The 16,265-nt window shown below is 33.6% G+C and overlaps 2 protein-coding genes across 2 annotated transcripts in view; both read right to left on the reverse strand.

Moving 5' to 3' along the window:
• Positions 1–16,265, reverse strand: part of LOC127864619 (uncharacterized) — a 42,017-nt gene that overhangs the window by 12,370 nt on the left and 13,382 nt on the right. The window contains exon 2 of the mRNA XM_052404439.1: positions 13,335–14,305. Coding sequence (XP_052260399.1) covers positions 13,335–14,305 — 971 coding nt within the window. The remainder of the gene's footprint in view (positions 1–13,334; positions 14,306–16,265) is intronic.
• Positions 1–16,265, reverse strand: part of LOC127862722 (uncharacterized) — a 185,654-nt gene that overhangs the window by 10,417 nt on the left and 158,972 nt on the right. The window lies entirely within an intron of this gene.

The raw sequence follows: 16,265 nt of genomic DNA on the forward strand, positions 1-16,265 counted from the left end.
ACACATTTCTCTCTATATTGCGGAGGATACCGACGATAGTCGATGTATCCCGATTGTTAACAACTGTTTTTACATACGTCCAAGATGGCGGCAAGCAGACGAGAAGTTTGCGATGAGCAGCGAAAATGATAAATAACACTAAGATTAACTGCGGATATCACATGGTTATTAGGAGATAATTTAATGTGTGTGTCAATTAACGCAAAATACTACGTTTGAGATGAACAACAACAAATATTTATTAGAAATGTTCACAGTGAATGTGCGTCACGGAAATCTGTGTTGGGAAATTGGAGTTCACAAAGTTAAAGCATTTAAGACGAGAACCGTTCGAAAATGGAAAGGGACAAACATGATTTGATTTATATGTTAGTGGATCTGTAAATATTCAGATTCATATGCATATTCTGCTTTATTATGTTTGTCACGCTGTATAGTTTAGGTCAAATAGCATTGGACTGAGTGTGAGGATGTCAATTGTGCAAGATATAAAAAGGTAAACAAATGAAATGTATTATTTTAGCTCCATTTAATACAACATTAAAACAGCAAGAACACTAAAGCGTGTTTGTTAATATTTGTTAATGTTTTCACCATATCATATTTTACTTTAAAAAACATCCGGAATTAAATTCATACTCTTAAAAGAGATTATGATTAAATCATAATGGTATATGTATATTGAAGAATCTATAGATTATTGCAAGTTTAATATGCATGTGAAAGGATATTAACTAAACGTTGTAAGAAGACATGAAAGTAACACTTTATAAAAATGCTGTCAAACATAACCTTAGCAATTTTTATTCTGTTCTTATACGGTAATCATATTTTATAATGTTTCCCAATTTCAAGGTTTATCGCGCTATTTTTCCCAATTTCATGGTTTATCGCGCTAATTTTCCCAATCCAAATGCAACAGGCTGTAACAAAAAAAATCAAAAACAAAATCACTGAGTGGTTCGAAACACAAAATTTAACCATATATTCAAAGTTACTAAGTCAAAAAAGGGCCATAATTCCGTAAAAATTACAACCAGAGTTATGCAACTTGTCCTATTACTGTACCCTTATGATAGTGTTCGAGTTTTCCAAGTATGAAAGCAATATCTATGATAGTTTAGGGGTAAAGTGGACCAAAACACAAAACTTAACAAAATTTTCAATTTTCTAAGTATAAAGGGCCCATAATTCCGTCCAAATACCAGTCAGAGTTACATAACTTTGCCTGCACAGTCCCCTTATGATAGTTCATAAGTGTTGCAAGTATGAAAGCAACAGCTTTGATACTGTGGGAATAAAGTGGACCTAAACACAAAACTTAACCAAATTTTCAATTTTCTAAGTATAAAAAGGGCACATAATTCTGTCAAAATGCCAGTCAGAGTAACATTACTTTGCCTGCACAGTCCCCTAATGATAGTGAGTAAGTGTTGTAAGTATGAAAGCAATAGCTTTGATACTTAAGGAATAAAATGGACCTAAACACACAACTTAACCAAAATTTTCAATTTTTTAAGCATAAAAAAGGCACATAATTCTGTCAAAATGCACACCAGAGTTATCTAACTTTGCCTGCCCAGTCCCCTCATGATAGTTAGTAAGTGTACTAAGTTTGAATGCAATAGCATTGATACTTTCTGAGAAAAGTGGACCTAAACGCAAAACTTAACCGGACGCCGACGCCAAGGTGATGACGATAGCTCATAATTTTTTCAAAAAATAGATGAGCTTAAAATACAATTACATAGTTCAACAGTTGATTTCTATATAAAATTAATATTGCGATTAAATTATATACAGTCAGCAGAGTAATTCTACTAGAACAATTAAAATACTTGCTACATGTACTATTTAATTCTTTATACGGCTTTCACTTATGAAAATAATCATTGAAATAAATCTAGATTTCTAGGTATATTGTTTCTTTTACCTCAATATTTTGTTGGGGCTAATGTGAAGCCAATGGACATGATACAAAAACTACGAAAATTACCACCATACAATGTCACATACAAAATAATTATCACCTAACCCATGCTTTTTGAGAGAATAAGATTGTTTAAGCTCTTTATTATATAAGTAAATATTAATCATGTGAAACAAGAAAGAGTTATTTTTTACTCCAAATGTATGATTTGATCACACCTAGAAGAAGAAAACACTAATATGTTACACTAAATATTGAACCCCTGACCCTTGCGGTTTCTGTGTTGTTAGGGATTATCAAATACATTAATCTATATAAATCAGTTGACCCCTGAAGCGCAAACAGTTTTGACCACGGAGACATGCTTTGAGGAAACTTAGCAAAGAACCACTATATGGTTGGCATGCAACGTAATAAACCAATGGGCCTTACGGTTTCAGTCAGAATAATTATATTATTTATATTTATAAGCAAAACAGTAACCCCTAGGGAGCGCATATTTTCTGCATTATTTGAACAAACTTCAAAGAGAACCTCATAACGATGTTACACACCAAATATTGTATTTGTCTGATGCCCCTTGTGTTCACTTTACATATATAAACACTATTACTCTCTCTGAATATAAAATGAAATGCAGCACATGTTTTTATAAGTCTTTAACTCTTTGTTTCTTAAATGAAATATTCACATTTTATGAACTAGAACTTTCACTACACAAAGTTTGAATCAAGATCAATTCAAGCACAGTCTGATCAGGATCCAAAGTGTTCGCTTAACCTCTTTAGAAGTACTGACTGAATGTTGAACAGTTTGGATCCTGATCAGACTGCTCTTTTTTGAGCGAAAATGGTCGCAATCGCCCTAAGGTTCAAGTTCCTGTTACTTGGCTCATTTTTTTCTCATGATTGATACAAATTATCATGATATAAAGCAAGTCTGTTGTATATTAAAGAGTATTTTTAGTGTGCATATTCCACCCATGGATGAAAGTTACAAAGTTGGTTGTTATTTAAAGCTATTTAACAATCTTAAAAGTTTTCAAGTCTTTTTTATTTAAGTCAAATGCATGCTATATTTGTTATAAAACCTACATATGATATACACTCAACAAAAGTTTAACGATCACTATAATACACTACACACCTTGCGTGTTTAATAGTCTCTATTGAAGCAATATAGTATAATTAACCTGGGAAAGGTGCTTTTACCTATAAATATATATAAAAATATGTTTACTATTATTATAAAAAGCTTCTACAACAAGTGTAATGAGATATATAAAACACTTAAAGGTTAATACAAGTATGCATAAGGTTAAATTGGCTGAATTTTAAATTTTCAAAAATAAAAAAATAATCGGTTTAAACAGTTTTATATTAATTTTTTAGGTAGACTGCTCACTTTTCATGCTTTTATTTTTATTTATCCCCCCAAACTCAATTTTTTTGAAAAATTTCTCGTAAAAAAATAAATAAAATATGCTGGCCTAAGCCTCTTTGCCATGCTTATTTATTATTTTAAATTGTCTTAATTTATTAGTAGCCCTAAGGTCTAGATAAGCACAAATCTTTTGTTTTATGTTTTATTCCTAGTTACTTCCTTAGTGTGACGAATGCTTTGCTATTTATGCCATAATGTACTTCAGTATTATGTTTGTCTTAACAATGTTTAAATTACCTTACTGTCTCTGTTAACAGCTGCTTTTAATATGTTATTATTATAAAATTGTTAATAATGTCGGTTCAAAAGCTAATTATAGCTTATGTTACATATTAGCACTCTTTCCGACTTTAAATACAATTTACTTGACTTGACTTGAATGTGACACCTTATGTACTAGTCCTTTTATGTACCAGGCCTTTAATGTTCCACTTTGAAACTTCACCTACCACCTATATATTATATAGGTGTTATTGTCCATTCATTCATAGCATTATGAATGGGCAATAATTACCTGTGTAAACCACTTAATTTGACTCTAGTGTTGATAGAGTCAATTTTGAGTTAATCAAACATCGTTCCCACTATAACATTGCAAATCATTGTATTGAATCAATTTTTTCTTGATATCAGGAAAGTTTTAGTAATTTGGATACCATATGTCTGTATTAAAGAACTTTATAAGTTTTATTTATTTATGCTACTTGTATATTTATTTCATGATATAGGATATAAATGAAATGTATTTTTATCGTTTACTTCAATTTCAGGTAAGAATAATGAATCATTTAACTACTTGGGCTAATAAATTACACTAAGACACTCACTCAGACACTTAGACAATCTGGCAAAAAATATAATTTATGGCTATATATAAGTCTAAATTCATAAATAATATCACAAAAAAAAATTTAATTAATAACACACATTCATATTAAACCATATATTATTTTCTATTTATATTATATATATGGTACATAAAGTGTCAGATAGTGGTACATAAAGTGCCAGTACATAAACGGACTGGTAGTACGTAAGGTGTAACATTCAATAATTATATCACATTTACAAATTTGCAAGTGTATTGCTGAAATATTGCTAATCAACATTATTTTATGTGTCTTAATTAATTCTTATATAGCACTATTTATTACTTTAGAAATGTTGCTTCTGTGCTTGTTCAATATTTTGCTTTTAATGCTTTTCAGTAAAAATCACAGGAGTTTGAAATTCTCTCCATGAAGCTAATAATATAATGGCTAAATAATAATCAAAGTACTGACAGTACTGGTGTGACGATGCTTTTGAGAGGATGGATATAAAAGCATCAAGTTAAGTTTATCTACATCACCACAATCACCACAATTGTGTATGTTGGTACGAAAAAAAAATTTGGTACAAAAATTTTGCGAAAAAAATTTGGGTATGAAAACAAATTTGGGTACGAAAAAAACAATTTGGGAACAAAAAAATTGGGACCGAAAAAGTTGTGGGTACGAACAAAAAATTGGGGATGAAAAAAAAATTGGGTACGAAAAAAAAATTGGGTACGAAAAATTTTAGGTTTGGAAAAAAAATTGGGGGAATGGGAAAGTAGTACCTGTGGGGAACTTGACCCACACTCGCACATTTTCGGCCCTTCCGTCAAACATCAGATAAGTTCCTCGAAGGCAATAGTATGAATACACATTTCGGAAGCGGTAATGCGCTCCTACCTACACGCGTCAAAATGTAAGCGAAATATGTACACAAGTCTGTCAGGAATGATTGAATTAACGAAGAAAATCGTGTATAGATGTAAGTTTTTTTAAGAAATGTGCAGAAAATATATTAAACAAGAGCTGTGTTTGTGAAACACAATGCCCCCTGCTGCGCAGCTTTGAACCCATATATTTTACCTTTGACCTTGAAGGATGACCTTGACCTAGCACCACTCAAAATGTGCAGCTCCATGACATACACATGCATGCCGAATATGGAGTTGCTATCTTCAATATTGCAAAATTTGACCTTTGACCTTGACCTTGAAGGATGACCTTGACCTATCACCAATCAATATGTGCAGCTCTATGAGATACTCATGCACGCCAATATTGAAAATGTTATGGCCAATGTTAAAGTTTTCGGACAGACATACAGATGCTTTATATTTGACATTTGACCTTGAAGGATGACCTTTACCTTCATTTTTCACAACTGAAAATGTGCAGCTCCATGAGATGCACATGTATGCCAAATATCAAGTTGCTATGTTCAATATTAAAAAAGTTATGGCCATTAAAGTTTTCAGACGGACGGACAGACTGACACACTGACTGACTGACTGACAGTTCAACTGATATAGGCCACCCTACCGGGAGCATAAAAAGCAATGGCGATATTTTTCTCAGCCACATAATTGTTTATAGTTTGATATCACAAAATGAAAGTGAAAGTAGAACTGTCAAAAATGACAACCTGTCAACGTGTTGTTTTTGCTGGCACAAGAGGGCGATTACACTCAATGTGTTCACATTTTGACCATAGGCTTTGTCAATGACCTTTATAGTATGGGTAGCTTTGATATTATTTATTGCTATCATGTAACTGCATGATTGTGTATATGTTTACAATACACAAAGCATAAATAATGATATAAATATACTGATTGAGCTTATAATAATCTGAGAACTATAGCCAGGTCAATTAAGGACTTAAATACAATTTTGTGTCCTGATTTCATGAAGAAATGAACATGCATGTCCTAGATTTCAAATTCAAGGCTCTGGTGTGACACATTGGTAGCATTACCGTTAAACTGTTACCAGGCTAATGAATTTAGTTTTTATTGAACTATCTAAGGAAATCTAAATCAGGCACTGATTTTTCTTGTTTTAATACAGTCATAGATCAGTTGTAGCCTCTGGGTAATGACCAATTTTTGCTTACATGTCACACCCTTAAAACTTTCCACAGGTCTATAATAGCAACTCTGGATTTAGGCGATCTTCAATGGTACATTTAAACTTTAGCTCTGTTACAAGAGTGCTGGTTAAGTCCAGTCACATATTTAAATCTAGGCCATGTCAAAATCAAAGTGTCAAAGACAAATGAAAGATGCGTTCATTAATTATTGTCCAGTTGTTTACTACTGCTGTAAGTTTTTATATAATATGACAGATGAACATCATGTGAGAGAAAATTCACATTATCATTGTATATCAGGTTTAGCAACCTTTAAGATAACAAAGTATGCTAGTTTTCAATGTCGCTTCTGGGGATCAAACCCGTAGGGCTTTTAGGAAGATTCTGAAATTTTTGATCCCTCGAGAGCAACCAAACCAAAAATTAAGTCAAATAATGCCGACTCGTTTTTTTGAGTCGGTTCATGAGGGATAATGGAGCTTGATTGGTCATTGTCTGCTCTGGTACTACTTACATGTACCCAGGGTACTCTTAAGTATACTTACATGTACCCTGGGTACTCTAAGTATACTTACATGTACCCCAGGTACAGTAAATAAACGTAATTGTACTCGGTCCATATTAGACTGTACCCGAGTTGTATTCGAGCCCAAAATCCGATGTCGTAAAACGCGCAACCGATTATCTTAAACACACTTCTCTTAAAAAAACACTGCATCAACATGCTTTTTGAGTATGTGTTCCGATAATATAGAGGCTATTCTACAGAAAATTGACATAAATGTGTATATATAATTATTACAAAAAAATAGTCGACAACGACTGATTTAGGGTTAAATTTCCCGGGTACATTTTAGTATATTTACCGTACCCGGAATACATGTAAGTATACTTAAGAGTACCCGGGGTACATGTACGTAGTACCCGAGCCGACAATGAACAATCGAGCGATACTGGAAGGTGCAACATCTCTCACGCCCCCTAGCATCGCCTTTAGCAGTATTCAATTCTCAACAGGAAAGTGCTGGAGTCATTGATCCCGAGGGACAAGAAAAACAATTTATTAATGTTCGAAATAAATAATTTGATTAATGACATTTCTCTTATTTGAACCAGGTCACAGGAAAAGCGCAGTCAAATCAGTATCCAATTACATTATTTGTTATTGTCAGAAAAACGCTTTTAATCAAACAGCTTTCAAGTGACTGCTGGCTGATCTAGATCCAAACTGGCCAAAATCGCCTTAATGTCTCTTTTACTGTGACACAGTTCATTTAACTTTAAAATGATAAAAAGTACTAACACTATGAAAGAGTACTAACCAGTAAAGAGTTTGAAATCAATGTTGAATTTCAGGACAGCTTGGTGATTTGCAAATCCCGGATGAAATGTTGATATCGGGTATCATAGTCATTCAATAAGTCGCAAAATGCTCGAATACAATTTATAAAGCACAATGTGACTTATATTGATAACTAAAAATACCAGTAATCAGTATGCCAGTTTTGCCGTGTCAAGCTGTTACGATCCAGAAAGTCCTTCATTCACATCGAGTATATGTCCTTCGAATTCCATATTGTTATCATAAGCGGAGATTTAGTGAATAAATAATTCATATATCCTAAATGACAGCTTCTAAATAGCGAAACAAGCCAATGTATGCAGTAAGAAAGTTTTGAATCAAGACTCTCATTAAGGTGGCCATTGTTGAATGTTGAAACACGAACGACAACTCTGCTAGGAGAATGTTATCAATGCTCCTACCATTGGCGTATGCAAAAGGGAAGTAACTGAAAAATCTAGTTATCTCAATCGGACTGGCTCAGTCTTTTACATAGGCCGCCATTGTGAAATTTTTTAGGATGGTTATCAAACCTTGGACGATGCTGTTCGCATCGTCAAAAACTAGACCCCTATATACTAATATAGTATATAGACTTACTATATAGGGGTCTATTTTTATTATTTTGCCACAAGATTAGCTTCATGTATAGAATTTCAAACTCCTGTGGTAAAAATTATACACATAATTAATGCTCAAGCATAATACATACTGGGCATTGTAAATATACTATGGTATTTTATGTTTAGATTGACACAGGATGAGAAAATTGTGCAGCCAGTCCTGGATTTTAACCAGGGACCCCTTGCTTTTCTGATTGAGCTAATGATATGCCAATAAAAATCTCCTGTTTAGTGACAATCACTAAGTTCGTGCATTAACATTCTCCTCTGCCAAGCTGGATTTTTTTCGAGAATTCAAGTCACGGGGATCATTGTAAACCTGATCCATTCAAACCATGAACAGGTTTTGTTGAGAATGGATTGTGCCATGGTCCCACATTGGGCACCAAATGTTGCAAGATGGGACAATTGTACAGCCAATCCGGAACTCGAATCTTTTACCCCTGGCTATCAGGGCCAGTGTCTAGGATAATGCTGTTTACATGTGTACAATTAATAAACATGTAGTTAATTTCTTGAACACTATTAATGGTTACCGGTAACCTGCTAATTTGGAACTGCCACCATTGTGGGATCATACTATTGGTCATTTATATCAAGTTTTGAGTAAATTGACTAACCTTCATGTACATGTAGAATAGTAGATGATTGTTTCTGTTCACAATGCTTAAAACTATCAATGTATAAACTGCAGTTCTAGGTCTTATTGCCACTTACAGATATAATAAATTATGATAAATAAAATGCTTAACGTTGCTGAATTCTTAATTCCTGCCCTTGTATTTCAAGAGAGAATACTTTCCAGTCAACCCATTTGGAAAGAGGTCAAATTTTCTTACACTTTCCTTTAAACAGGTTTACTAGGATATATGTGCTATCTTTAATTTTGATAAATAACTAAGATTACATTTAGAACCATTCTTAATGTAATGTACATGAATCATGAAATTTGTTTAAACTTTTATATTTCCTAACCAAGTTGATATTCTGAAACAGCTTGTGGTACAATAGGCCTCATATACAAATTATTCACAATATAAATTATATTTTTTAAACAAAAATACCATAAACATGTATTATCTTAATTAGTTAATTATAATTATTACAATATAATAGTAATTAGTAAATTATCACAGTTATTGTTTAATAAATAAACTTCACTTCAATCGATGTTTACATTTATCAGTGCAATATTATGTACCCATTCATAATAATAGAATTCATGATTATGAATAGCATTCATATAGATAAAAGGGTTAGATCAAATTTTAATAGCTAGAATATTTTTTTCTTGAAGTGCTTGCATGTGCATGTATATTTATTGTTGTTTAGATTGAAAAAAGACTAAAAAATATGCTATTGGTATGGTACTGTATGTTGAAAAATAAATAAAGCTGAACATGAGATATTAAACATTAAAAGACAAGTGGTGTTTTCCTTTTTTTAAATCATTTATTATTAATGGAAAAGTATGCAAGTGTATGAAAGAAACAAGAGATGTGTTTGTCAGAAACACAATGCCCCCTAGTGTGCCGCTTTGAAATTTTTCATTTATTTTTTTTACTTTTGACCTTTGAAGATGACCTTGACCTTGAACTTCCACCACTCAAAATGTGCAGCTTCATGAGAACGCCGTTTTGAAATATATTTTTTTACCTTTGACCTTGAAGGATGACCTTGAAGGATGACCTTGACCTTTAACTACCACCACTCAAAATGTGCAGCTTCATGATAACGCTGCTTTCAATAAAAAAAATGACATTTGACCTTGAAAGATGAACTTGACTTTGAAGGATGACCTTGGTCTTGAACTTCCACTCCTAAAAATGTGCAGCTTCATGATCACGCCGCTTTAAATTTATTTTTTACCTTAAAGGATGACCTTGACCTTGAAGGATGACCTTGACCTTAAACTTCCACTACTCAAAATGTGCAGCTTCGTGAGATACACATGCATGGCAAATATCAAGTTGCTATCTTCAATATTAAAGAAGTTATGGCCAATGTTAAAGTTTTCGGACGGACAGACGCCATATATTTGACATTTGACCTTGAAGGATGACCTTCACCTTCCACCACTCAAAATGTTCAGCTGTATGAGATACACATGCATGCCAAATATCAAGTTGCTATCTTTAATATTGAAAAAGTTATGACCAATGTTAAAGTTTTTCTAACGGACAGACGCCATAAATTTGACATTTGACCTTGAAGGATGACCTTGACCTTTCATCACTCAAAATGTGCAGCTCCATGAGATACACATGCATGCCAAATATCAAGTTGCTATGTTCAATAGTGAAAAAGTTTTAAATTTTTGACCTTTGACCTTGAAGGATGACCTTGACCTTTCATCAATCAAAATGTGCAGCTCCATGAGATACACATGTATGCCAAATATCAAGTTGCTATGTTCAATATTTCAAATGTTATTGCAAAACTTTACTATATTAAAGTTTTAAATTTTTGTCATTTGACCTTGAAGGATAACCTTGTCCTTGACCTTTCACCACTCAAAATGTGCAGCTCCATGAGATACACATGCATGCCAATTATCAAGTTGCTATGTTCAATATTTCAAACGTTATTGCAAAACTTTACTATGTCAAGTTTTAAATTTTTGGCCTTTGACCTTGAAGGATGACCTTGACCTTTCACCACTCAAAATGTGCAGCTCAATGAGATACACATACATGCCAAATATCAAGTTGCTATGTTCAATATTTCAAAAGTTATTGAAAAACTTTACTATGTAAAAGTTTGAAATTTTTTAGCTTTGACCTTGAAGGATGACCTTGACCTTTACCACTCAAAGTGTGCAGCTCCATGAGATACACATACATGCCAAATATCAAGTTGCTATGTTCAATATTTCAAAAGTTATTGCAAAACTTTACTGTAAGATTAAAGTTTTGGGACAGAATGATAGACAGAAAGACAGACAGACAGACAGGCCAACAACAATATACCCCCCATCCTTTGATCAAGGGGCATAAAAAGTATTAATTAAGGACATTCAATTTACAACCCACCGTCCCTTTTTCTCGTATTGCTTTCTATTATTAAACTCATCCTCTACACTTGAGAAGAATACCTAAAAAATCCTGTTATATGTAATCATGTTTGTTTAAATGTGTGTACTTTGATGCATTTCTGAACCTTCTGAATATCCTGAATAATGATATTGACATTGAACAAAACAAGGACATGCACTACTGTATCAGCAATGCAGATCTTTTTCCAGAAATTTGCACAGGAGAAAATATGTGATTTACAGTGTACTGGGTTACTCCTTTGAATTAATTTAATGTTAGGCACTGTACTTAAGAAAGTGCAATAATTGAACAAATATAAGTAAACTTATCAGCCTTTAAAAACCTGATGAATCTTTAATGTCTTTCATGATATTGAAGAATTACAGCAACACAAATTGGTGAGATAAAGTAATAAATTAAAGATTCAGTCGCTAAGGTGCTTAAAGAGCCGGGGAAAAGGCATGAGTATAACAAGTATTGCAATTTATTATTTAGTTAAAAGATCATGTAAAGAATTGAATTTGTTATAGCAGCATAATATGATTCTGTGAAGTTTTGATACTATTCTTCTTTGACAGATTGTCATATTTCTCTTATATAATTTTGTATTTGTAAACATATTCCTGAATGAACTTGTCAGTGTATGATAGATGCTTCCAGTTGTCCCCTTTCAGGATAAGCATGGGACAATGAAATGTATATTGTTAAAACAACAATAACACAACAACTGTACTGATGTTGGCCTGCAATTTATTTTAAGACGTGTATTTTACCATAGAATTAGTTTGAGTAAACATCTTCAGGGTCTATGTGTACCAAACTGGCATTGCATTGGTAAAACTTTAACAGACGGTTTACTTTGGTCAATATTTATATTCAATATTTCTCATTCACTCAAAATCTTGTCAAAGCAGCAACTACTTATTGATGCTTCTGTATAATTTTATATTATTTTCTAATACAGATATACAGCTTTGACTCATTGTTAATATTGCAATATGTTCATTTAGTTAAATATGTGCATGAAATAAAATTGAATAGCACGCGCCCAGTTGTAAACGTCAAATACTATAAGATAAAGCAAAGCCGATGGGCGCGGCCATTTTGAATATGCGACTATGATCATGTGACTAAAGTCACGTGCGTTAGAAAGTAGTCCATGAGCCCACGACAGAGGTGAAAGAGAGTGTAAGAGAGTGCTAGAAGGAGTGCTGTATTCGAAAAAGAAACCGGTCAATTAATTTTGTCAGTGGACATTCAAAATAAACAACACAACACTGAACTATGACCAATCACAACACTCTCACACAGTATTATCAAGAAGATATTTAAACCAAAAAATCAGTTAAAAACATCACAAAGTATTTATCGTAAAATCAAGAAAATAATGTTCTAAGTTAACTGGTATGAAACTGCTGTTAAAACAATTTTTCTTTCAGAAACTGATAGTCAAGTGTGACAGTGACAGAAGAATATCAATCAATATTTAAAATAAACCCACATTACTGAGGTGAATGAATCAATGAAATACTTGACAGGAACGTAATAAATGTTGGGAATCAATTGAATAATGCAACAGGCACAGTTTTAAAAGCAGACAGCTCAATTATCAGTGGTGCTTAACTTTTACTGATGAAGAGCTTTTGGTTGCAAAGTTATATGGCAATACAGCATTAAAATACTAATGTACACAAACTAGTATATAAGTATATCAATCAATAAAGAAATAACTGTATATGTAAATTGAAATGAACAGTAAATATTACGATTTCAGAGATCTGAGAAGCATATGATAACTTGTTTTCTTTTGGTTCGTTTACTTGTTACCCGATACCTACCTGAATGCGAGACAACTCTTGTTTGCCCTTAGTTTCGAAAAGACCGAATATTTGTTGTTAAGAAAAAATCGGTCCATTTAGTCGATAACGAAATTCCCAGATGTGCCATTTTATCGATTTTAAAAATATCAATTTGACGAGACTCTTTTTCTTAAAATGGCTAAATAATCTCTGTACATATCACACATGTTATTAGAATGAATCCACCGTGATTCTTACCTGTGAAATCAGCTGATGAATCTTCATAGAGTCTGCAGACCAGTTCGCCACTCAATGTGAACTTGTACAGAGCAGTATTAGAGCAGATATATAGGTCACCCTGGTTGTGGGCAATACCTGCACAATAATGTTGTAACTTAAGCTTCCTGCCTTTGGCAAGCTGGCTCTGGCTTACTGTGATAAACTGGACCTCACCATACATAGCCACTGCAACCTCAGTGGGTGTGATAAGACGCATGTCCTCTATGAATCCATCCCTTACATCCAAGTGGCTCACCACACAGTACTGCTGGTTCAGAAGCTTTACTCTCTTATTATGGTAGTCTGCAACCAGGACCTGTCCATTTGGGAGTGCACATACTGCTGTGATATGACATGTGCCTGATTCACTTGGCATTTTTACATTGTGCACAGACTTCCCATTCACAGTGAAAACATGGTTTGGTAAGTTCTCTTTAATAAATATATCAGACTGTTGTATATTTTCCAGACATTTTTTACTGGCAATAAAAGAGAGTTCAGGTTTACCCAGTACTTTCGGCATGGCTACATGGAGATGGAACAATTCATAGTGAAGTCTAATGCAGCTGTTTCTCACAACCTTGATAGGAGCTTGTTTCAGGTTTAGCTCTTCTTTCTTCTCCTTAATAGTGCTTTTCTCAAAATCTGCTAATAAATATTTGATTTCCTCACGCATTTCACTGATAGGGTATTGCATATGTTCATGTGTTGTATTAACTGTGCTGGTTTCACATTTGCGTAAATACGATACTATATTCACACGCAAACCATCCACAATAAGCCTCTCATGTTCTTTGTATGAAACCTTAAGAGACATCATTTTGTCCTCCTGATACGTCTGACATTGTTTCATAAGTAAAAGAGTATTTTCCGTTCTGACAGACAGGTTCTTAAAGTTGGTTGACTTCCCTCTGGCAGCCTGAGGTAATGGAGTTACTTGTAAGCATAGTCTGAAAAACAACCACACAGGAGACAGTAAGTGATTGAATAGAAATCAAATGACCAATAACCAACTGTTTACCCCGAAACAATATTAATTATAATACAAATTTAAAGGGGCATTTTAACAAAAAAATATTTAGGCACATACAATAACAATATGATACATCAATTCACATGTGACTTTTCTAGAAGCAATACTATATTGATTATTATTAAAATAAAAATATATAAATAACAAGGGCTGTTTGTAAAACATGCATGCCCCCCATATGGGCTGTCCGTTGTAGTGGCAGCCATTGTGTGAATACGTTTCTTGTCACTGTGACCTTGACCTTTGACCTAGTGACCTGAAAATCAATAGGAGTCATCTGCGAGTCATGATCAATGTACCTATGAAGTGTCATGATCCTAGGCAAAAGCGTTCTTAAGTTATCATCAGGAAACAATTTTACTGTTTCGGGTCACCATGACCTTGACCTTTGACATAGTGACCTGAAAATCAATATGGGTCATCTGTGAGTCATGATCAATGTACCTATGAAGTTTCATGATCCTAGGCGTAAGCGTTCTTGAATTATCATCCGGAAACCATTTAACTATTTCGGGTCACCGTGACCTTGACCTTTGACCTAGTGACCTCAAAATCTATAGGGGTCATCTGCAAGTCATGTTCAATCTACCAATGAAGTTTCGTGATCCTAGGCATATAAGTTCTTGAGTTATCATCCGCAAACCATTTTACTATTTCGGGTCACCGTGACCTTGACCTTTGACCTAGTGACCTGAAAATCAACAGGGGTAATCTGCGAGTCATGATCTAGCTACCTATGAAGTTTCATAATCCTAGGGGTATGCGTTCTTCAGTTATCATCCGGAAACCATTTTACTATTTCGGGTCACCGTGACCTTAAACTTTGACCTACTGACCTCAAAATCAAAAGGGGTCATTTGCTAGTCATGATCTATCTACCTATGAAGTTTCATGATCCTAGGCATATGCGTTCTTGAGTTATCATCCGGAAACCATTTTACTATTTTGAGTCACGGTGACCTTGACCTAGTGACCTCAAAATCAATAGCGGTCATCTGCGAGTCATGATCAATGTACCTATGAAGTTTTATGATCCTAGGCCCAAGCGTTCTTGAGTTATCATCCCGAAACCACCTGGTGGACGGACCGACTGACAGACCGACCAACCGACCGACAGACATGTGCAAAGCAATATACCCCCTCTTCTTCGAAGGGGGGCATAAAAATGTATCTATCTACTGTGTGTTTGGGAAATTATGCAAACCGCATTGAACAACAAATTGTGCATTTATTCATTATACTGATATTACAACTCTTTAATAATGTCATTACTAGAATGCATGTGTATAACATAAAGTAATGTATATTTAACTCATCATTATTATACTGATTAAAGTGCCACAGGACAAAGTGTGTTTATATTAAGACATTCAGTGTTTTCAGTGTTTCAAATTGAAATAATTCTTATGAAATGGCAATCTAAGTATATTATAAAATATGTTTTTGCATAAGCCGTTAATATGTCTTTTTTACTATAATATTTTTCTCTTGTTTAAGGTTATAAATTATGAGAACTTAATTCCTCTTTACTAATTGCTTTCTTGCATAAATTGGCATTAGCTTCATTAATAAATAGATGAAGAATGATGTGGTAATTCATACTTATTGTTAAATACTGTAAAAATTAACAATGGACTAGCACATACACACATACACGCAACCATTTCAACACAAATCACAAGTATATTGACAAATGTTGAAACTCCATAATTTTTAATCAAGAGATAAATTCCTATTACCGTCTAATGTAAAGCAATCAACGAATTTAAAGTGATTTTTCAAAAGTATAATTTGCCCCCTTGGTGCAAAAAGGTATCATATGACATTGAAATGAGAAGGCACATAGCAATTTTTGCACCAACATGGCGAATTGATCT

Source organism: Dreissena polymorpha, chromosome 1, assembly GCF_020536995.1.
Source record: "Dreissena polymorpha isolate Duluth1 chromosome 1, UMN_Dpol_1.0, whole genome shotgun sequence".
NCBI classification, from domain to species: Eukaryota; Metazoa; Mollusca; class Bivalvia; order Myida; family Dreissenidae; genus Dreissena; species Dreissena polymorpha.